The sequence below is a fragment of the Spodoptera frugiperda genome, unplaced genomic scaffold (genome assembly GCF_023101765.2).
Source record: "Spodoptera frugiperda isolate SF20-4 unplaced genomic scaffold, AGI-APGP_CSIRO_Sfru_2.0 tig00001167_1, whole genome shotgun sequence".
Lineage (NCBI taxonomy): Eukaryota > Metazoa > Arthropoda > Insecta > Lepidoptera > Noctuidae > Spodoptera > Spodoptera frugiperda.
Window position 1 is genome coordinate 34,129 of NW_026095724.1, and position 24,720 is coordinate 58,848.

Consider the following 24,720-nt stretch of genomic DNA (forward strand, 5'->3'; position numbering starts at 1 on the left):
GTGAACGGTTTGAAGTTTAAAAATTTGTTTGAGTTTGAATTTCAATAATTGAAAGTTCGTTTGTTACACAGTTTGAAAGTTTTAAATAAAATGTGTGATAAAATCAAGTAAAACTCGTGATATATTGAGTGCTGAGTGTTTAATTTACTCTTATGATGTATTTCCAAGTTAGTATATAATAGTTTAACTTTGTGCCGTTGTAATAACTGCATCAACATCACAGATATGTTACTATACTTTTACAAATTTTAGATTGAAAATACTCCGGAACATATACGAAGGGCTCGGCGCGCGGAATTTGTGGTAAAGGAGGCACCTAAGGAAGAATGTCCTCGTCTTGTTCTGGCTCCGTTTTCTCGGCCTCCTCAAGTGGTATTCGACAATGTTCTTATTGGTGCAACTTGCGAGAGGAACCTGGAGGTGTTCAACCCGTCGAAGCAAGTACAACAGGTAATATAGACCAAAGAGCCATGCAATTACTTATGATGTGTTAGATAGTTTATATGTAACTAATAATAACATTATTTTGGGTTAGTGGGTCGTTTTAGGGCGGATTTTTGAACTAACGTATTGGATACTCCTGCTACGCATTCTAATAGTAGTCTTGTTAGTTAACTAAGGTGTTCAGTGAGTGTCCTTAGTGGTAGAGTTCCAAAATTGAATAAATTATAATATATTCAACTATTGCATCACATTATTCTGTTATTTTCTTACTAATTCAAAATCTATATTTATTTAATGTAGTTAATGTGATAGAGTAATATAAGTAGTTTACATGTAACATATTTTAAAGTTATATCTATGTTTGCTTAAGTTAACCATTTATAATAAAAACATTATCAAACATTACCTATATAATGTTCCTTTTCAGATAACACTTGGCAAGTCTCTGCCGCCCGGTTTGGTAATCCATTTGCCAGGAGAATGGCTGGTGCTGGAACCAGAGACATGTTACTGTCTGACGATGATGTGGACTCCGACCCAGCCAACTGGAATCAGGGAGACGATCCGCTTCACCAATGAGAACAGAGGCCGATATGATGTCATTGTTGTTCTCAAGTCTGTTATGGTAATTGTTTTATTTTAATTATTAATTAATGTTCTATTTTGCTCTTCATAGAAAAGTAAGGGTTCTTGCAAACAAATGTGACTGCCAAGCCATGTGTGTAGAGTGTTCGACTCCCGCACGGAGCAACTCTTTGTGTGATCTACAAATTGTTGTTTCGGGCCTGGGTGCCATGACCCATTGCCCAGCAGTTGTACTTGCAACCACTCGTCCAACGAGAAAATCATAGTGTGGGGCAAAAAAAGTGTTTAGGTATAGGCAGACTTATAGGTTTAATACCATAGGCTCGTCATATTTAACAAGCTTTATGGTTGTAATAGGTTTGCGTATTCTAATAAGATTAGAATAAAAAGAAATTCCCTTGAAGCAAAGTGTAGTTGTTATAATAAGTAAGCAAATTATAATATGGTAGGTATGTATTATCAAGTGGAAAGTAGATCTCTGATTTGATTTGTGTATCTCTGCCACCCCTCTGTAGATTGAAAATTTTATATTATGAAATAAGTACCTAATATTAATAAAATAAAAACTTATCTCACTTTCTAATGTGTGATGTAAATCAATTTTATTTATTTTTATTAAATATTCAAGTAAATTACACATTAAATCTCCTAGATCTAAATTACTGTTCTTTCTAGGATCTCAGATAATATATTTGTTAGACTGTTTCTAGCTGTTACTTATAAATAATTTAATATTTCCAGAATATAAAAGGGAAAGGGGCCCAACCTAAAGGCTTCAAGATATCACCAGGTAAAATAAAAAAGAAATCAAGTAAGAAATCTCCAGTAGCTGTTTACAAGAAGAAATCTGAAATAATATACAATACAACACAAATACAGAAGACATATAAAGTCATACAATCACAACAAAAGGTTACTCATCAAATGTACAATAAAGAAAATATAGCAGCTAATGACTTTGCTGTGGACATCCGTCAAGATAAATGTCCATTTGATTCACCAGGCAGTATTGATTTTAACTTTGATACTTCTGAAGTATTCTCCAATATGCGCCAGCCCTATAAACAAGATATACTACAACAAACATATGACAAATCTTACACATACAACAACACATTGAATGCACCACAGAATGTACTAAAGCCATCCAACAAGCAAACCTGTGATATCTCTGGCACGGAACTGTTTGACAATCTCACATTTACACCATTAAAAACTTTGCCTGCTAAAGTTGAGAAACTTGACAAGGGACCTAAGATTATCCTTAGTATGAATTCCGAAAGTGAATTGGATGATAGTTTGGAGAATAAAGATTACAATAAAGAAAACCAGACTCATTCCATTATCAGTGTGACATCTTCACAACCACCTAATAAGTGGTTGACAGTCAATCATCACACTAAAGTTGAGACCCACATGGAAACACCCACTATACTGAGTAAGAAACACCCTGACACATCATCGCCTAAAGAGCTAAACAGCCCTAACTTCTCTATAAACACGGAGTTCTCTCGCATTAGCGATCTGTCGTTCTTCCCACAAAGATTTTCGACAGAACGGAAGACATTCCCGAAGTTAAATAATGATACCCATGACATATTTGACCTGGATCATTTCAAACCTGGCTCTGATACTTACACCAAGGAGTCACCGAATACGCCAATGGAACCGAATTTCAACCAACTGTACGAAATGAAGCCACCACACTTCTTTCTGAAAGATCAACCTAAGATGTGTAGGCAAGCTCTCTTCAAAGACTATCAACACCAGAAAGAAAACTACGATCAAAGAAATCAACACCAAAAAGAAATCTATGATCAAAGAAACTTTATGAATGCTTACGAAAATGCTTGGCAAAACGAGTTACGAGTAGATACACGGTCGCCTCCGCCCAGATCTATCACTCCTCCTCTACAGTCTATTCCAGAAGAAAGCGTCCAGTTTTCTGATACCTTCAACAGAACTGACCAACAAATGTCTACATTCACCATCAATCGTACGTTTGACAAGCCTCCTGATAGATTTTCTTCGATCCCTGCAACAACTCAAAGACAATCGTGGTCCAAGAAAGCTGTGCGGGCAGAACCAGATCTCTGGAAAATACCTATTTCACATGTTAAGAAGACTGTAAAAAGTAAAGCGTCTACCAAAAGAGATTCGAGCAGTAGTAAAATATCTAACACGACATTTGAGACAAATAAAAGTATTATACAGAACATGTCAGTCAACCAGGTCGGGAACGTATACTCTCAAGCGGCGACAGTCGATCCATTCTTGTCGTCTACTTACTTTTACGACGAAGAAGCTGTGGAAAAGTTCGAAAATGAATTTAAAAGATGGTTGAATTGTATACTGACACCGCCTTCTGATCTGGATAGCAACGTAGAACAGAAGATAGACGTTGGAAAGGCCTGGATCGAAAACAGGAATAAAGAAGTCCCTGCTGCGCCTACAAAGGAACAAGTGTCGAGTGCGTACCACAATAGTCACCGCCTCGAGAGTCTTAGGAGATCAGCTAGAGCTTTACTAATGAGTCCTGAAATCGCCATAGTGTTCCAGAAGTTGACTGCTCAAATTGACAAGAAACTTATTGCTATTAGAGCTGACAGAAATCTTCATTTAGATGTTGGACTACAAAAGATTATAATGGAATTATTACTGTCATACAATCCATTATGGCTTCGAATCGGTCTTGAAGCCATCTATGGCCTGGTTTTGCCTTTACACTCCAACAGCGACGTTGAGGGTCTCACTACGTTTATAATTCAAAGAATGTTCAAGAATCCCTTCCTCAAAAACAAACATTCCAAGTCAAATGCTCCGAATATGTTACTTCCAGCATACATGGAGGCGATTAAGAAATTTACTCTCAAAAAGTTTTTCATGCTTGTTTTCTTCTTGGATCAAGCAAAACAAAGGAAACTTATATCACACGATCCGTGTCTCTTCTGCAGAAACGCCGTTTGTAAAGAAAGCAGAGAAATTATTATACGATTTACAAGAGAGCTTATCGCAGGTATAGGTGACATCACGAAGCACCTTAGACCCCTCGGCTATGTCGTGAGTCATAAGCAATCTTATTTAGATGAGTACAAATACGCAGTGCATAACATAGCATTGGACATTAGGGATGGAGTTCGACTAACGAAGGTAATGGAGATCATATTGATGAAGGATGGCTTATTGAGGCAGCTTCGTACTCCGGCTATTTCTCGTCTTCAGAAGATTCATAACGTGCAAGTTGCCCTGAATGCTTTGAAAGAGGCCAACTTCGTGATCGTCGGCGAAATTACTTCCAACGACATTGCAGACGGTCACAGGGAAAAGACACTGTCTCTACTATGGCAGATTATTCACGTGTTCCGCGCGCCATTGTTTGAGAGAGCCGCCAATGTTATACAGACGTGGTGGAGGAAGAAGTACGAAGTTATCGTTGAGAAGAGGAAGGAAGAAGAGAGAATACTTCAAGAGCGCGTGAACGCGGCCAGTGTAATCCAATGTTGGTGGCGCCGTATCCAGTACAATCGCCTGGTCGAATGGAAGATGCAACAAATTACAACAGCAACAATCATTGTACAGAAGTATTGTAGAATGTGGATACATAGAAGTCGCCTTCTGCGGTGGAAAAGGAGCGTACTGAAGATTGAAACTTGGTACAGATCTGTAATGATGATGAGAGAAGCTAAAACACAACTTGAAAGGTTGAGGTTTGAGAGGGAAGAATTGCGGCGTAAGGCTGCTATTCATTTACAGTGTCAAGTCAGGCGCTGGCTATGTGTGAGGCAATACACACTACAGTTAAAGAGGATCGTTATTGTACAAAGCTTAGTGCGAAGATTCCTGGTCAGAAAACAGTATATTCGATACAAGCAAGCTGTTGTTTGCATCCAGCAAAGGTACAGAGGTAAATTATTGATGAAAGCCCAAATGCAAGACTTTGCTACAAAGCGCCGAAGCGCCATCCTTATACAGAGTTACTACAGAATGATACAGCAGCGCAGATCTTACTTGAAACTGAAGAATGCTGTAAAAATAATTGAAGAACGCTATAGAGCGTTGCTTCTAATGAGATATGCTCGCAGTCAGTATGAAGCCCTAAAACAAAAAGTTATTAAGGTACAGGCGTTGTACAGACGTAGGAAATGCCAACAGGAATATTTGAGGCAGAAAGAACTTATCATATCCCTTCAAAGGAGAGTCAGAGCTCACCGGTTAATGAAAAAGGAGAAAGAAGAGTTTCTTCGCATCAAGAATGCAGCCATTGTACTACAAACATACATCAAGTCATACTTGGTAATGAAAAAGTTGAGACAAGATTACTTACAAATACGTCAGTCCACAATTTTCATTCAAAGATATTTCCGATCGTATTTAGAAGCAAAGGCTCAAAGGAATGCTTATTTACGGTTAAGAAATGCTACAGTAACTCTACAGAGGTTCTACAGAAACTTGCTACTTATGCGGAAAGAACGATCTGAGTACTTACGACTTAAAAAATCCGTAATAGTCATTCAAAGAATGTATAGAGCACAATGCTTGATGCGTAAACAAAGAGAAGAATATTGTAAACTGCGTCAAGCAACTATCGTCATTCAACGTAGATATGTAGCCCTAACCAAAATGCGTGCACAAAAATCAGACTATCTAAAGCTTAAATCATCTTGCACAACTATTCAAAATGCTTACCGGGCGTTAACACTGGGCAGACAACAAAGAAAGGAATATCTGGAATTAAGAACAGCTGCCATCAAAATCCAGAACTGGTTTAGAAGTTGCAAGAAGAGTAAAGAAGTACAACAGCAATACCAGCAAGCGAAACAAGCTTGTGTAACTATCCAGAAGATCTATAGAGCATATGTAATTGGAAGGAAACAAAGACAAGAGTTCATTCGAATTAGAACTGCAACTATTCGCATTCAAACTTATTATAGGTCGTATATTGAAATGAAGACCGTAAGACAGCAATATATTAAAATCAAAACTGCCACAGTAACTATCCAGAGATACTACAAGTCGCATTTGGAAACTAAGAAGCAAAGGGCATCGTATCTACAAATGAAAAACGCTGCTATTCTTATAGGAGATCATTATAAACGTTACAAACTGACTAAAAAAGCCAAAGAAGATTACCGTCGACTACGGGACGCAACGTTATGTATTCAGAGAAGATATAGAAGTATTTGTGCTATGAGGGCTGATAGAGACAAATATATAAAAACCAAACTTGTGATTACACGTTTACAACAAAAGTACAAGGCCATACTTGCTATGAGGAGAGACAGACAAGCTTATTTACGCTTACAAAATGCTGCTAAGACAATTCAGAACAGATATAGAGCCCAGAAACTTATGAAATCTACACAAACAATGTACTCTACAATGGTGACCAAGTGTATTGTGATACAGAGATTCTACAGAGCTATAGTTGCAGGCAGGAGGCAAAGGAAAGAGTATAATGATTTGAAACAATCTGCTATTGTACTGCAAAGAAGATATAGGGCTTTATTGGCAATGAGAAATGATAGGAAGTCATATTTGAACAAGAAGTCAGCAGCTATCGTTATCCAGAGGAGATTCAGATCATATTGCCTGATGTTGAAAGAAAGGCAAAATTATACAAACATCCTCAAGGCTTGTACAACTATTCAAGCGGCATACCGAGCTTATACCAGTGGCAAACGCCAACGTCTTCAATATAACAATATCAAATCAGCTGCCATTCTCATTCAAAGACGTTTTAGACTAATCAGAGAAACTAGAAGGATTCAAATTGAATACCAAACGCTGAGAAAGGCAGTTATGGTTATACAGAGTAGATATCGAGCGAAGAAATTAGCTCGTAATATGAGGGAAAATGCGGCTGCACTGAAAATACAAAACTGGTATGTTGCTACGAAAAAACGTGATGTGTGCCGTCAAGAATATTTAACGCTGAAAAAATATACAATACTGACTCAGTCTGTAGTCAGAATGCTTATACTTCGTAAGAGATTTGTGGCTATTAGAGAAGCTACTTTGTGCATACAGAGATTCTATCGTTCATACAAGTTGGCAATCGCAGAACGACAAAGATATGTTAAGACAAGAATTTCCATTATTAAGTTACAAAGTTATGTCAGGAGCTTCATTGAAAGAAGACGTTTCTTCAGATTGCGATCGGCCGCGGTGACTATACAGGCTGCCTATAGACTTAAAAAGAAGCGGGACCTACACAAAGCTCAAAGGTTACAAGCCGCAATATGCTTGCAGAAACACGTAAGACGGTATTTAGTACGATCGTGGTACGTAAAATACATAGAACGGGTGAGATTCATTCAGACAATATGGCGAGGTAAATTACTTACGAGACTGATACGCTGCGAATTTACACAAAAAAGAAGAGTTATAGTCAAGTTCCAGGCTATAATCAGAGGATACTTGGTGAGAAAACAGATTCAGTTGAAGAGAGAACATATTCAAAAGATTAGGGAAGAAAAGAGGGTCTACTGGGCTGCTTCTAAGATTCAGGTGACTATTACTATATTCTCTATGAAATATCAAACAACGTAATAATGTTCAAAATTTTTAATATTCATTCTGAATATTTTAGGCATTATTCCGAGGGCATAAAGCAAGAATGGACATAGCTCATGACAAGCGCGTAGCGGCAATTAGGCGCAGATGGCGCGATGGTGGCCTGAAGTCCAGCCAGGAGTCCATGAAGGAGCGCAATGAGGAAGCTATGGAGGTGCTCCGGAATATCAGCGGCATTGAAACTGTTATCAAGGCATTTAGATCTCTTGGTAAGTTAGAATTAAAACATAGGTCAATGCCATTTTTTTATTGTTGACCCACTGAATGAAAGGCGGATTTAATAGAGAACTTATTATTATTTTTGAAGTTCTTTGTAGTGTCTGTCTACTTGTCTAAAGATGTCGACAGGTAAGACAGACAAGGTATAGAACCTCGTGTGTGATACCCAGATAACCTCGCGCCTTAATAAATGGGTCTTAGAATAAATAACTGGCGAAAAATAGGAGTTACAATCTTGTATTCTCTTATACTAGTTCCAGAACACTATTCCTAACAAAATTGTGTTATTTTGTTACAGAGTTACTAACGGAAGTATTCCCGATGTTGTACAACGACAATGCATCAGCCATTGTGCACCGAGTGTACACTTACATGTCTGTGACAAACAGATCCATTTCTAGTATAGAAGTGTTGAAGTCTGCAGCCGCCGTGCTCGTCAACTTGACTAGATATAGGATCACGGGACCAAAGATATACTTGGTAAATACCTTCCTATTAATATGTATATGTAAAAATATTTGCAATAACGTTCTCAAAGTTGACTGCACGGTTGGCGCGGTGACTGGGCAACTGGCTGCCGCGCAACGTGTAGCGGGTTCGATTCCCGCACGGAGCAAAACTTTCTGTGATCCACAAAATTGTTGTTTCGGTTCATGTGAACTTGTATGTTTGTAAACGCACCCACGACACAGGAGAAAATCCTAGTGTGGGGCAACGTTTTTTTTTAAAGAAAAACAAAGAAAGTTATGTATGGTGTTCGCAAGTGCGACGTGAGCAATAGAAGTTATTTACTTTCCGGGTCAGGGCAAAGTACTCCGTTGTTTCTGTATAAAATAGAAATCGTATGCAACGTAACGCCTTTATCCCCGGAGGGGTAGGCAGAGGTGCACATTACGGCACGTAATACCGCTATACAATTTACACCCACTTTTCACCATTCGTGTCATAAGTCCCATATAATAGGGGGTGAGGCTATTGCCATCTATTGAAATACAAATTTTCGAACAGCCGAAAAACATTGTATAGGAATTGTACTTACCTTTATTACTATTACATGGTACTCGTAAGTGTCGAAAAGAGAATGCTAAACTAAATACGTGTGCCTCCAGGCCACTGTCTAACTCGTCGGGATATCGTGCCTCTAAGTTATGTTCTTAATATTGATTCTTTGTTTTCTTTACAGAGAGATCGTATTTCGCCAATATTAAAATTCATGTGGAGATTCAGTAACAGCGAGACTCAACTGTTCTGTATAATGGCTACGTATTTGTGGCTGTTTTCCAAATACGAACATGTTAAGAAGGTATGCCACTTTTTTGAAAATATTTAATTCAATCAGTAATGATAGAAATATTATGACTTCTGTGTCTAATTATTTTACTCTTGTTTCTCAGGACCTAACACAGTTACTGAACCAGCCAGAAAACCACAGAATGCTAGTAACAATAAAAGGAAATGTTGATAGAACTAAGAGAATGACTACAAACATTATGAGAAGCAAGTTCCATACACCTCAACCATCCAAATTCATTTCCCATACAAACAACCAGTCTTTGAATATGAGCCTTTGTAATACCGGACAAAGTACAATGTTGCCAGCCTTAGAACCAGATTACGGTATTGTCAGAGTTGATAAACCACGATACTTTGAAGACGCCCAACAAGCCATCAGTTGCCTTTTCCATACATATCAACTGTGATTATTTCTTATAGCATTTGTTTTTGAGGTTTTTTAATTAGTTAAAATCGTTTAATATATTCTAGCACTGTTACTATTATTATGTTAATTTGTATACTATTTTAGTTGTTAATTTTCTTCCATTTATGAAATTATGATAGCTTTTGTAACAATTCTGCCTGTTCATAAAACAATATCATCAATACTAAAATAACGAATAATTTTAGAATTTTCAAAATTACCCTAAATTAATAGAATAACACGCAATACTTACAATATAATTGACTTACGTTTAGATTAACATTTAAGGTAAATCTAATTCTTATTATTCTAATAATTTTATGACTTTGTTTTGTGTGTGAGTGAGATAATGGACTGTTAGTTGTATAATTATGATAATAATCGACTTCCATGTATAACAACTTATAATTTTAATATAAATAACGATGTTAACATTATTACTTATAATGGTCAGGATTTGGTCATTAAAGGAATTGCCTTTTAATTGTGTTTTTATTTTAGAGCAAATTCCTACTCCTTTTGTACGCTGCGCCCCGCGTTACAACGGCATTTTAATTATTTATTTTAGAACCTTGGTGCTTCAAAGAATAGACTACAAATCGTAGTTGCCATATCATAGACAAGACTTCATTTGTTATTATGTCAAGTGCCTGTCATAAGTCATAACATACGTCAACGTCATACTTTTAGGTTATGTTGTTGATATGAAGAGAATGATTAAATTAAATGAATCATTTTAATCAGAACTGCGAAAGACAATACTACAATGGATGAGTTTGTCAACTACTTACTGATACTTTTGGTTGTATTACCAGTGATTTTGTTCTTCAATTTGTGGTCTGGCATTGGCTGGGAATTGTTTGAAAACAATTAGCTGAACTTCAGAAGAAAATAATATAATAATGTGATACAAATTCACTTTTATGAAGCGTAATCGCCTCAAGGACTGTTTATTTAAGTTTATGTTAAAGCTAATTTTATGTTAAGAAATATGAAGAAAGAACAAAAATATACGTTTTCCATATAAACACTTTTATTATTAACACAATTAAATAATCTTAGCCTTATAATTATCACAATAGTGTCATAATAAACAATAAATCATAATTATTTTCATCTTGATTGGATGATAATTTTACGCAATTTTCATACATGTCTCATCTTAACAAGAATATCACATTCATTAGGAAATATACATGTGTATTATGCCAACATTTTTAACTTCATAAGAATATCTATCATAATTCATACTGCATATTTTTTACTACCAAGTGATGGACCAGATATATAAAAACTTACTAATATGATTCTCTAACTTTGAATGAATGGGATTTAATTTGATTACATTTAACTAAATGTGAGCTAAAGTCCTGTGCAGACAAGAAACTATTGCCCTTCAAATGACATAAGATTAGAATAAGATTCCTTTTTTATTCAACTAACTGCAGGAATAACCTACACTATAACCGACTTTGGCATTATCATACTGCTAATGTCGAGTGGTGACTGTAGACTGTGTGTCGACTATAATAGTTGAAAACATTGGAGACTTGGTTGCCATCAAAGAAAAAAGAACTGCAGCAATCCGTTGGAGATAAAGATAGTCATCTGCACAGGCGGCTACCACTACTACTATTCTATTGAGAAAGACTACAATAATAATACATAATTTCTAAGGCAAATTTTAAATTAACAACAAAAATACTACTATTCATAAATACTTCATAATGTCCTAAGACCCAAATTCATTAACTATTTTGGTTAGGCACTAATTTATTATCTGTCTACTCCACAGAACTAATATTTGGCGTCGAATACACGTACAAATAATAAAGCTGTACTTAATAACATATAACAATCTAAATTCTGAGCTATGATTAAGTAAAAAAATAAAAAATCTTGTCAAATGATTAAATTTCACTAAAATTATTTCTATGACAAAATGTCCGACCGAGAAGAAAGTAATAAAATAATAATGACGCGTCATTCGTTCATTCCGATGCTATTTCTTATTCTTTTCAATGGGTTTTATAATATCGTTAGTTCTATAATAATTAAATCAAATTACTTCTTTATAAGCAAATTAATACTTGTGAAAAAAACATGTTACAATTTTGTGCAGTAGTTCTGGAGATAAGGGCCCACATTTTCTACAAATACATTCTCATTGTGCAAATATTATCATACTTCGTAAACTGCATTCAAACTTCACTCGATTTGATCAAACATACTGATATTAGGCAGCTTAACAATACTGCCTTTAGTCAAAATAACACTTATTTCATAATTATAGTCCCTGGTGCTTCATAAGTTTTCTTCCTGATCGAATGTTTGTGGTACGATGTCGGTTGAATCGCATCACTGATGGTGCTTCGGTCGGACACTTGTGTATAGTATTATGTTAAATTTCACTAGAAAGTATTAACTCCTCCATTCCCATATGGCCGCGGTGTCGCCATACTCGATATCTCGCAATATCCTTGCGGGTTACCATGCCAACCACCTGTAAAATGATGATGTTAATATACTGGAAATTTTTATATGATAAATACATTTGTTGGCTACAATGTAACAATCCGCAGTCTTTCGCAGAAGTGGTAGGGAGAGAAATGGCGCCTGTTACGTTAATTCGCTAGTCTCGAGAATCAGCAGCCGTAGCTTAAGACCGATGGATTAATAAAGCAGTTCAACTCCATAAACCAATCAGAACTATTGTATTTGTCATCCGGTATAAGTATAATAATACCTATAAAAATACTAGTCACTCTAGAGCGTGGAATTACTTGCTGCTCGGCTGCTATTGGTTGTAGTGTAAAATGTTCCTCTTTAACATAAGACTTCCAACATATATTTTTTAATTCACGTTCAAATATATAAATTCTTCAGATTTATAACATGAGTATAAACAGATGTATATTATAGTTACCTCATTAACATCATTGACTATTGGCAAATGGCGTAGTCCAAGCGCTCGGAATAATCTGAAGAGACGCGGCAATGACGCTCGATGCGGCAGAGTGTAAGGCGAGGGATTCATGAACGGACGTAGGTCTATCGTGCATGTCTTCTCCCATTCTGCTACGTCTAACTGTGAAATATGATTAACATTAATAAAAATGAAACGTCGCGCCTTTTATCCCTGAAGGGGTAGGCAGAGGTGCACATTACGGCATGTAATACCGTTACACAATGTACACCCACTTTTCATTATTTTGTGTATGGTACTGCAGTCGCTCTCGCGACCACTCGACCAACGAGGCAGTCACATTAACATTAATTCCTTGACACTTCATAGTTTTAATAACGACAAAAGTATATCCCATGGGCTCCCAATGACTTTAGAATGAGCATTAAAAGTCACTCATTCACACAGCAAAATACAACGTAGGCATTTCATGCCGGTGTTCTTTTGAGGCCGTCCGGTCTGGTCGAGCCGAGTGCCGAAGAATGGCTCTCTACGGTAAAATTGTCATTCTAATGCCCGGTTTACATTATTCCAGTCCAGCGATCCAGTCCAGTACTGGATTGCTTACTGGACTGGATCTGTTACGTCTACATTATGCCCGGTTTACATTATTCCAGTCCAGCGATCCAGTCCAGTACTGGATTGCTTACTGGAAAAATGTAAACCGGCACTGGAATGAACTGAATCCAGTAAGCATTCCAGTCCAGTAACTGGATTCGCGGTCTACTTTTCGGTCCAGTGCGATCAATCCAGTGCAACTGGAATAATGTAGACGGCCAATCCAGTGCCATTCCAGTGCTGACGAAGTACACACGTGTTGGTTGTTTTTGCGGACTTTTTTGCGAAGAAAAAGGATTTAACAATGGTGAAGAAGTTATCTGAAGACGAAACTATAAAGTTTGTCTCTATATACAGAGATAATCCGTGTTTATGGGACATAACATCAGAAAATTATAAAAACAAAGCTATGCGCCAAACTGCTTTGCAAAATCTGTGCATTGGTATGGAAATTGAAGGATTCACAGTGGAAGATGTGAAAAACATCTCTGAACAACTGTATAGCATCTCTGAACAACGTATTCTTACGCTGGATATTAATAGAAACTAATGATAACAGTTCTTCAAAGTTTTCTGCTGTCATTCTCAGTGCCAGTCTATATTCATTGGGATCTTCTACTTTCAGTTGTTGCAAAAGCATTACTGACCCTCCTTTTTGATCTCTTTCGCTGATCCAATTTCTCACCCACGTCCGTTCCTTTTTTTAGTTCCTTTCAACCTCATTAATAACTTCTTGTAGCAAGAGTGATTGAACACGTTTAAAACATTTTCGAAACTGATCTCTTCTTGAAATCATTGTCACTGTAGTGTTACACTTCAACGGCTTCTAAATAACTGGAATAATGTAGACGTAACAGATCCAGTCCAGTAAGCAATCCAGTACTGGACTGGATCGCTGGACTGGAATAATGTAAACCCATATTCCAGTTATTTAGAAGCCGTTGAAGTGTGAACACTACAGTGACAATGATTTCAAGAAGAGATCAGTTTCGAAAATGTTTTCAACGTGTTAATCACTCTTGCTACAAGAAGTTATTAATGAGGTTGATAAGGATCTAAAAAAAGGAACGGATTTAGTTGAGAAATTGGTTCAGCGTAGCTTCTTCATCATTGTTAAATCCTTTTTCTCGCAAAAAAGCCGCAAAAACCACCAACACGTGTGTACTTCGTCAGCACTGGAATGGCACTGGATTGGCCGTCTACATTATTCCAGTTGCACTGGATTGATCGCATAATAAAAGTAGACCGCGAATCCAGTTACTGGACTGGAATGCTTACTGGATTCAGTTCATTCCAGTGCCGGTTTACATTTTTCCAGTAAGCAATAGTACTGGACTGGATCGCTGGACTGGAATAATGTAAACCGGGCATAATGCATGTCAAATTCGAATTATCCAGCTTAAGATTTTTTTCAAAACCAGAATAGAACAGTACCCTTACTCAAGTTTGCTTTACGTTTGAATCGAGACCGCGTTCGGCGCTCTGTACCCTTAGGATGAGTTTGCTCTGATTGGCCGGATCAAATAAAACAACCAATCAGAGCGTCGACCACGCACACGTTTCGATACAGAGCATAGTTTTTAATTCTATTTATATTTTAGGTTTTAATAATTCAAAGTTTCTGTTACCTCATCAATAGAAGGGAACCGAGGGTATTCCTTCCTGAACATATCCATGTCCACGTTGAAGTTGGACCAGGTCGTGTTGGCGTTCTCATTGTACAGCTTATTCTGTATCAGTACTATTAGTTGAGAACGTAGTATCATGCCTCTAAGCCGCTTGTACGTTGTCACTTCCACCTATAATAAAATTAAAATATTGAAGTCTTGTGTAAGGAATTTAGGCCATGTATGTTACTGAACACAACGTCACGCCTTTTTATCCCTAAAGGGGTAGGCAGAGGTGCAAATTACGGCACGTAATACCGCAATGTACACCCACTTTTCACCGTTTGTGTTGTAAGTCCCATGTAATAGGGGATGAGCCTATTGCCATATACTGGCCACAATTCTAGACACCGTGCTACTATTGAGAAGTTTTTTGAAAAACCGAAAAAAAACCAGTAATACTTTGCCCGATCTGGGAATCGAACCCGAGACTCCTTGTCCGGCAATCGCATTTGAGACCAATCGACTAACGAGACAGTCATATGTATGTATTTACTTTCTCAAGAAAAGTCCAGACCACACACAGACTACATACCGACCCATTTTTATTTAGAATTATGACCAACGCTTAAAATACGCGTGGAAAGCTTATTGTAAACAAAAGTAGGCTATTATTAGAACTTATGGATATTTACCATGTTTATTCCGAGTTTCCGATATTTCGGCACTGTTGCAAGCGGATCACGGTTAAGTTAATTGTTAGTTCAGTTTACTGTAATTAATGATGAATGATAATAACGAAATATAATTATGTATATCGCATATTTTTGCCAAAAGTGTTTGTAATTCCCATTTGTATAACCCAAGCTAATCTCCAAAAAAAAAAACAGTAACTACAATCTACATAGATATAAAAAAAAACTCCACTTACATCATCAGCTAAAGGTGGATCGACAACGGGGAATCCGTTATAGGAGACAAGTTTGAGCAGCTCGACAATATGGCCGACGTTCTCCACAGTCCTTAGAGTGAACACAGGGTGTGACATTACTTCCGACGCGTACAAGTTGTGGGCTAGCGGCGGGGGCTCCCAAGGTAGGAGGGGCACTCCTGCCAACTGGATGTGTATGTCGTATATACCCTGAGGAAAGAAAATTAATACGTTAGAAATTGGACCTATCTGTTTCATTAACTACGATGTAAAATCTACTATGTACTTTCATTTTGAGGGGTGTAGGTAAAAGGGGTGTGCAAAACGTAACATCTATTTTTCACCAGTTATGGATTATTATGATACTGTTAGTCCGATATACAGATACGTGCACTAAAATATGGTCTACAATATTTGTGTTCAGAATACTAGAATAACTAAACAGATAAATATTTTTGTTTTTATAATACTACTACTTAGTAGTAGTAGCACGACAGTTCGTGACACATACTAAATTGACTAAAAATCACGGTTTATCGGCGACATCGCGCCTCGCCGCGTCTGCGCACGCTGCTCACGATGAAGAGTCCCTCTGTGACTCGAAACTAGTAGAGCTTTTCTCCATTAATTTACGTGTGTAAACCGTGATTTTTAGTTAAAATATTTTTGTTATATTAGTTAATATACCTCATTAAAGAAGTCTCCGACCCATTTCGCGACGACCAGTGTGATGATGATGGGCAGCGCGTTGGAGATCTGCCCCGTGGTCTCGATGATGATGACGGTCAAAGATATCGTCATGCGCACCACTCCACCGAGTTGGGCTGCGGCCCCAATCAGCGCATATTTCGCTGGGTTAATCGTCTATGAACAACAATGTGCAAATTAAAAAAGTGCTAAGTTATCTATAAGTAATTTCAAATCAAACTTACATGAATAAATAATATAATAGTATTTAATAAAATTTGATGCAATGAAAAACATTTTACATCGGGTGAAAGGTATAGTAAAATAGATCACCGTAACTTATTTGTCGCGAGTGACGTAAGAGTTGACTAAGGCCTGATTTTTCCAACGGTAACGCCATATAGGTTTTATCGGAGGAATGGTTTTGAATATTTGACCATTTTTCCGTACTAAAATATGGCAAATGTTTGTTTATTGAAAAATCAGCCCTAAGGGTTGTAATTTCTGTTAAATATTGAAATAAATATTTATGTTATTCTCTCCACTGACAGAGTGCTACTGCTACTGCACTCTCTGGTAAACACGATCTTTATAACCTCATAGAAATTAACAAACATGGTTAATATCCCGATTCAAATTCTAAGGATTTATAGTTTTTAAGGATCAGGTTTATCGATCTCAAATTTTCACGCACTTTTACGAGTACAAACGAAAAGTAATTTTATTCCAATGAGTATACAGTTTAAATTAATATAAAAACACAGTTACTCACATTAGAAGGCAGCATATACTGTATGATAATCGCTAGCATCCTTCCCCAGGCGGCGCCCGTCAACAGATTCGGTATGAAGAGTCCACTGGACACCGACAGGCCGAATGTCCAGGCAGACAATAAGAAGTAGCAAGCAACGAATGCCAGTATCGACCAAGGCTTGTAAGATCCAATCGGGTCGTGGAGGAATGAACGAACCGAAGCTTCGGGCGTTTGGAACCAAATAGCTGCTAAAGCGTTGTATTCACCGTCTGCGCAGAATAGCTGTGGAGTATTGGAGTTAGAATTTTTATTTGTAAAAAAATTTGATTATTATAAGTATCAGGTTCTTTTTTATACTTAACCCGTTTTCTGTCAGAACGCAGATCTACGCGAGACATAATGTGTTTTCTATTGTGTCTTATATACCGACAGACAAGTGGTTAACAGGGTGGCGTTTGGCCATCATTTGATGGTAAGTGATGATGTAGCCGATAATGGACTACGTCTACCTATGAGTAACCTGTTCACTCGGGACTTAAAGACACCCAAGTGTATTTTACAGGAAACGCAATCTCCGGTAAGAAGTCCCATTCCTTAGCGGTACGTACAAGGAAACTCGAAACAAAACGCGATTCAACACTTATTAATTTTTTCATAGCTATACAATACATAAGTACAATTCAAATCAAAGTGCTTTTAAACGGTAATTAAGTGCAAACCTCAATAGTTGTTGCAAAAGACAGGATACAAAAAGTAATATTACGGAATTTGGAATATATTTGAACTCAACAGCTCTCTATCTAAAGAAGTAATTCCATCTTCTTATTGTCATAAGAATTACGGTCTATGAAACATACCTGCAAAGGCACTTTAGTAGGATCCTCTCCTAAGGGTCTGCAGTCGTCGAGGAGGAACATCATCAGGAAGCCACAAGTAGCGCTCGCAGCCGCCACTAGACAAGCCTCCACTACTCGCAACCAAGGAGTTCCTATGTACCTGGTGATAAAAGAAAATCAATCTTATTACTATCGAAATTAAGTTCATTTGGTAATTACCCAATTTAGCAAAACAAATGAATCGGTGTTCCTATGTACCTGGTGATAAAACAAAATCAATCTTATTGCTATCGAAATTAAGTTCATTTGGTAATTACCCAATTTAGCAAAACAAATGAATCGGTGTTCCTATGTATCTGGTGATAAAACAAAATAAATCTTATTGCTATCGAAATTAAGTTCATTTCGTAATAATGCCAATTTGAGTGATATAAATCTTTATTTTCCCGGTATTATCTTCTTCCGAATAGCCTAATATGTATCGGTATGCTATTCAACTATTAGAAAATACACTTTATATATGATATTAGTCATTTGTTCTAGAGCATTTAGAAGTTCGTTGAAATAGAGGTCCGTTGGGGTCCGTTTCTAATCAGGAAGACAGTAAGGCTTTGTTAAACTGCCCTACAGTTTTAAGTTAGTCTATATGTATGTGTATGAACTAATAGATTATTTACCTTATCCTAAACACGGCTAGTCTGTAATTGATGTAATTCCACAAAGCTCCCAGCATACCGCCGACCGCGCCGAAGAACATGAACACGGGCAGCTCATAGAATTGGAATGGAAATGGTTCCATCTTGCCTAAGTTCAGGAGACCTAAAAAAAAATACTCTTTTATTTAGTCTATTCGTTAAAGAACTTCGCTTTTTTACAGAGTGACCACGGCCTCAAACAAAACAGGTGTGATAAAATGTTATGTTCATACTTGTGTTGTGTTTCGCTGTTTGAGCGAGGTTACCAGAGACCCAATTCGATCCCCCGTCCCCAATTCCTCAAAAGGCGAGCAACACATATCGTCGTTCATATTACAATTAGTCCTATGTCAAAAATTACGAGTTTACAGGAAACTAAAAAAAACATTGTACTACATACTAACATCAAAATGTTTAATAACTAATGGTAACATACCTATTGTGTTCTATTAAATGTGTATTTTGAATCATTCATAAATAATTATATATATAGAAATAAAACAAAAATAGATTTTTTTTGACATTGAACAAATTGCAATATGAACGACGATATGTAATTCCTTTGGTGTGGTGGGTGTCTATAGGCGGCTGTGAATGCTTACCATCAGACTCATTTTCTGTCCTATAACATAAAACAAATACGAACCAGGAAAGCTGAGTTCTCCCGCCCTTCCATGATACGCTGACAGAGCGCAGTTTAATGTGAAGGTGGACACCACAGTGCCGAAGAAAGTTCGCCATGTCAACGCCTGGTTCCAGAAACTCGTGCCTTCTTCAAGAGAGAACAGTACCCCACCTAAACATGAAAGATGAATGAGTATAATGTAAAATGTTGGTATTTGATATCTTACTTTGTTTCGGCATTTCTTCTCAGAGTAGTCCGATAGGAAATGCCGGCCTCATCTGTTATTTAAGAGATTGACGTGTAAAAGAGTTACATTGTAACCTATTTGCATAATAAATACAATTTATCATTCAACGCAACCTTTTTTTTTTGATCACTTTATAATTGTAAATGTTAAGTTTTCAACACTTTTTATTGTCTGTTTCGTTTTGGCGGTAAAACTGTTGATGTATGTAAAAGTTTTGATCAATATATTTTTCCGTATTCTAAACAGTTTTAAACTATTATTTACCTCTGTAAATCATCATGAAGGCATTTGTGGGGTCTTTGCACTAGATACTAAGCAAGTGGACAAGTTTTAATATCACATGAAACAACTAATTATGTGATCCAAAAACTGTTGTTAGGATCACGTAGTATATTATTTTGTCATGGGTTTACACTCAAACGTAATGAGTTCATGACATATATTAAAGAAGACGATGTTTTCAATTCCATTATTGATATTTGACTTTTTTTATTGGGACAAGCCCGCCACAACCTCTGTACCGCTGCAACTCCTGTAAGCCAGGATCTACAGTAGATACAAACATGGAAACACCGGAACACTGAAGTCCGGCGCGTCCCAGGGACATGAATGACTGTCTTGGATCCCGCAACGAAACAAATCAGAAGATTTTATTAGAGGAGAAGAAAAAGAAAACGATAGTTTCCACTTCCCTCGGTGAATTTATGCAGGAGACAGAATGACTTAAGCCTTAAGGCACAAAAGAGACTGCACAACTGGGATAAGCCCAGTCGCCAAGCACCACGGAAATTTGACTTAAAACTAAATGGGTCCCATGCGTGAGCTGTTATACTTGCTTCCAATAATAGGTATGGCAAAAACGCCTAAACGCACGGAAATTTGCTCGAGACTCCACAAGGTCCGTGTAATAAACTACATCTGATGAAACAATTAAATTATCTAACATAGTGTTACGCTCAGATTGCCAGAGACCACACTCCCAGAGTATGTGATGGGCGGATTGCTATTTGACTATTAAAATGATCCTGAGACGTAGGTTCCGTACCTTATAAGTAAGAATATTTCAAAGTTCAGTCTTACCGATAGGAGCGCCGAAAGCCGCGGACACACCGGCGGCCGCGCCCGCCGATACAAAGTCACGTTTCTCGTGATCCTCGCGGAAGTACTGGAATATCTTGAAGTCCTTGTTGAACGTCGTGCTCTTGCCCTGGGATATACCCGCCGCCACCACAGCTCCACTGTGGATCATAGGCCCTTCCTGAACAAGAAAGTGTTGTGTGGAAGAGGATATAGTAATACATAGAGATTAAAAGAGAACCTGCTTCGTTGGTCGAGCAAACTATTGCTGGGCTAAAATTTTATTGTAACTTTCGTAAGACATACTAAATTAATTATTATGCTGTCGGCTTATTCACGTAACGGTTTGACGAGGAACTCGACTAGTTTCATACCGCGTTCCGCGACACACGACGCGGCGATTGTCGCGGAATGCTGCTCATGAATATGAGCCTCTAGCATGGCTTGAAACTAGTCGAGTTCCTCGTCAAACCGTTACGTGAGTAAGCCGATAACACAATAACTAATTTATTGCAGGGCTATTTTCGGTTTTCCGAAAATTTCTTAGTAGTAGTATGGAGTCGTAATGCCGTATTGTGCACCTCTGCTTATTCGTCGGGGACAAAAAGCCGGGACGATACGTGTTGTGTAGCACGTAGTCTGGAATTGTGCCGAGTATATAACACGTAGGCTCTCTCCTATTACATGGGAATAACAAATTGTAAAAATTGGGAGTACATTGTATAGTGGCATTACGTGTCGTAATGTGCACTTCTGCCTACCCCTTCGGGGATAAAAGGCGTGTATACAAGACGATACGAGAGATTAGAAATGGAAGAGCGAAACAAATTTACGAAACTTGCGTAAGCAAATTATTAACTTATTTAAATTATTCTTTAGGCAATTTATACGTAAGTGTCATACAAACACTGTTAATGATGCTCTGTCATACTGTGACGTCAAGATTGATGTAGCGTAGGTAGGCTGCTTTACGTGAAATAAGTGGTAAGATGCTTTGGTTAGCTTATAGGCTGTTGATGATAAAGTGGTAAGTCGTTGTAGTAAAATTATCTTTCACGGCTTTAATGGGAGGTAGTGTTGTGTTTCAAGATTACAATAGCAAATATAAATTACAAATTATGAGTAATTTTATTTTTCATAGAAATAGAAAAAAATCTATGTACATACTAGATAGCTTTTTCAATGTCTCTGTCACACCGTGCGTATATGTGAAAAACGATATAATCTTCAAACATAACACTACACTATGAAAAAATGTATGACAAGGGCACGGACCAAGAGATCGTGGAGAACAAAATGTGAATAGAATTAAAAAAAAAAAGAAAAAATACAACACTAACTCCCATTAAAGCCGTGGCAGATACGTTTAAAACTTTGGAACACATTATAGTTATATGAACAATTTCGTATCTGCATAGTATTTATAATAAATATAATAATATTTATTGTATGTATAACATGATAAGTATCAATATAATTATAATTGATTTATCTTTTAATATGACAACAGATGCCTGTTGTTACACCTACTGTTGTCTCTCTGCATCACCCTAAGGTTGACTGGTAGAGAATGCCAAATTGGCATTAAGTCCACCTCTGTATTGATTGTACATAAAGTGTAAAATATTTGTGACCAGTTTACCTTGCCACCAGCCAGTCCGCCGACGACAGCTGTGATAACACCGACCGCCTTCACGATTAGCGTTTTGATCCGAACCACCCGCGGCACTTTCACTCCGTTTAAATAACATTTCACTTGAGGAATACCACTGCCAGCTGCTACAGGCTAAAAATATATTTAATTTTGGATTATTAATTATATAAATATAAATACTATCAACTAAACGAATAAAAAAACGAATAAAATATAAATACTATCGATTGATTACTTTACTACTATACACTGAATTAAGCATTGTAAAAGTAGGTAGTTCGTCATTATGAGCTCCGGCTTTGCTGGAAACTCGTCTTGAAAGTACACAAATACACACTACAACATATAATTTCTTTCAATACACATGGACTTTTGGTAATAATACATAATATCAGTCAATAACAAAATTTCACATACAAATAGATAAATATTTGCAATTATAGTATAATAGAGTACTACATTGTGTCACTTACCTCAACATATGCAACTAACATAGATCCAATGAACACAATGCAAATGTTTGATAACACCCACAGCAAATACGGAATGTACAGTTTGTCTTCTAAAACATATTTGTCCACAGCTGTTTATAAATTAGTCATGGAAATCATATTCATAATCACATTTATACTTCCACCTATTAAACAACTATCAAGCAAAACTGAACTTAATCTTTTATGGATTAGAGTTGTTTTTGCAATAGTTTGTATAGGGCAGAAATATGTTATAGAACAATCAACTGCAAAAATCTACTTTATTTTCTAGGTGTTAAAGTTGTTATTGCAATAGAGTGAGACAAAGATACCTTATGAAATATGAATTAGTGTACATTTTAATTCATTGAAATGTTTTAAAGTGTAACAATATCTGTTCAATGAATATATTGTTTGGTTGAGGAAAAGCATATTCTTTAGGGATTTTATACATTTATTACAACTGAAGTCAGTAAATAACTCAATTGCTTTTTAAACTATTTGTTAAATGAATCACCCCTACAGTAATTCAAGTTAAATATTATTACTAATGTACATATAACATATTTTTTATGGTATAGGGGGCAAACAAGTACATGGGGTACCTGTACCTGCAACATCAGAGGAGTGTCCGGTGCGTTGCCGGTTTAAAAAGCAGGCCTTATAAAAAGGAATACGCACTTATCTCGAAGGTTTGAAGTAATGATAACACAGCAGATTTTAATGAAACTTTTAAAAAGGATACATTTCTTTAGCTCTCTATATTTAATCTTTGAGAATTCTTCTATGCATATGTCTATGAAAAATGCTATGAGAGCTGTTACTATTCCAATCAGCAATATTATGAACCATCTAGCAATATCCTTCCACACGATGAAGGCATACCCTCGTTTCCTCTCCTCATCAAGAAGTAGGTGGTTCTCACATGTGTCATAATCTAAACTCTGAAAAAGGAAATAATGAGCTTGGCATTTTGGCTATGACTAACAAAAAAAGTAAACATTCTAATTTCAAATAAAAGTTGAGCAAGGAGTTTTCAAGGGAATTGTTTATTTTCTTTTTTTTATCTATAACAGATAATTATTGTTTATAGTTAACACAAAGATGAAAAATTGTTATCATGGGATTTATTGATTAAAGAACAAAGAATAGTTAGAATAGAAGACTTATTTAAATATTTGAGCCAGCTCCAATGATTGGTTCATTGATTCATCCAATCAGAATGCAGAATGCGGCCTCGTTTCGATCTCATTAATCGTAAAACAAAATCATACTAAGCCCTAAGAAAGTTCTTAACATACTTACTTCATATTTAGCTGAGAGAATATTCATAGATCCAGGCTCAATTTTTTGTTGAGCTTGTCGCCTCCTAATCCCATGGCTACCATGGAATTGATCATCATCGGAGTCCTGCACATTGAATAATTAATGAATAACCTCGTTAGTAACTATGCAAACACATTAGTTTTACTAAACAAATAGCTGATTACACAAAGAGGTCATATGCCAGGCAGTAATATCAACAAATGTGTTACTTAACACTTGTACTATTACATTACATGATAAATAAAAATAGAAAACGATATAGCTATAAAATATATAGAAAATATTAATGTTTCTATGTTCTTTGTAATTATCTATTTACCTCATATGGCACAGATCTGTTCAGCTGCGTGTAATTAGAAGTGCTCGCATCTTCATGGCTTAGTAATTGAGCTGTGTCCGATGTAGTTTCTATATTACTAATAGAACTAGCAGTTCCATCAGCAATCGATGTCGATGAGTTGCTCATTTTATCATAATCATGAACTCAATGAAAGAAAGGAAACTGGGTAGTTTATATTACGATGTTTCGAATTCAGATCATGTCTTTTACTTTTAAAAAAAATATATGCGCAGTAGATTTATGGGCACGTTACTTTAATATTATTTTGTAATAGATAGCGATATAACAAATAAATAATATTGTTTTACAGTTTACACCAAGTTTACACTGCTCTTTCGCAACATGAATGAAAACAAATTGAATGAATGTTTCGTTTCGCGTTTGACTGACACTTGACATTCTTGACACTTAACGTTGACGTTTAA

General features: G+C 36.7%; 2 protein-coding genes across 2 annotated transcripts; one reads left to right on the forward strand and one right to left on the reverse strand.

The window, feature by feature from the left end:
* Positions 1-3: 3 nt before the first annotated feature.
* LOC118263978 (protein abnormal spindle) lies at positions 4-10,004 on the forward strand. Its single transcript, XM_035576268.2, has 8 exons — positions 4-167; positions 253-450; positions 872-1,069; positions 1,771-7,536; positions 7,619-7,811; positions 8,120-8,301; positions 9,005-9,124; positions 9,216-10,004. The coding sequence occupies exons 1-8, from the start codon at positions 153-155 to the stop codon at positions 9,519-9,521; spliced, it is 6,978 nt and encodes a 2,325-aa protein (XP_035432161.2). The 5' UTR covers positions 4-152; the 3' UTR covers positions 9,522-10,004.
* A 531-nt stretch (positions 10,005-10,535) lies between these two features.
* LOC118264466 (H(+)/Cl(-) exchange transporter 7) lies at positions 10,536-24,657 on the reverse strand. Its single transcript, XM_050707627.1, has 15 exons — positions 24,275-24,657; positions 23,935-24,039; positions 23,375-23,573; positions 22,630-22,739; positions 22,145-22,288; positions 20,506-20,683; positions 19,200-19,349; positions 18,536-18,677; positions 17,880-18,018; positions 17,041-17,304; positions 16,269-16,445; positions 15,582-15,791; positions 14,672-14,842; positions 12,447-12,608; positions 10,536-12,023 (listed from the first exon to the last, which is right to left on the reverse strand). The coding sequence occupies exons 1-15, from the start codon at positions 24,419-24,421 to the stop codon at positions 11,922-11,924; spliced, it is 2,400 nt and encodes a 799-aa protein (XP_050563584.1). The 5' UTR covers positions 24,422-24,657; the 3' UTR covers positions 10,536-11,921.
* Positions 24,658-24,720: the final 63 nt, after the last annotated feature.

Bases quoted from the DNA above. Each gene is read 5' to 3' on its own strand.
- LOC118263978 (XM_035576268.2), top strand. The intron at 451-871 runs GTAATATAGACC...GTTCCTTTTCAG, and splicing joins CGTCGAAGCAAGTACAACAG to ATAACACTTGGCAAGTCTCT. The intron at 8,302-9,004 runs GTAAATACCTTC...TTTTCTTTACAG, and splicing joins CGGGACCAAAGATATACTTG to AGAGATCGTATTTCGCCAAT.
- LOC118264466 (XM_050707627.1), bottom strand. From the start codon at position 24,421: ATGAGCAACTCATCGACATCGATTGCTGATGGAACTGCTAGTTCTATT. The intron at 23,574-23,934 runs GTAAGTATGTTA...TTCCTTTTTCAG, and splicing joins TTCTCTCAGCTAAATATGAA to AGTTTAGATTATGACACATG. The intron at 22,740-23,374 runs GTATCCTTTTTA...ATTTATAAACAG, and splicing joins ATATAGAGAGCTAAAGAAAT to CTGTGGACAAATATGTTTTA.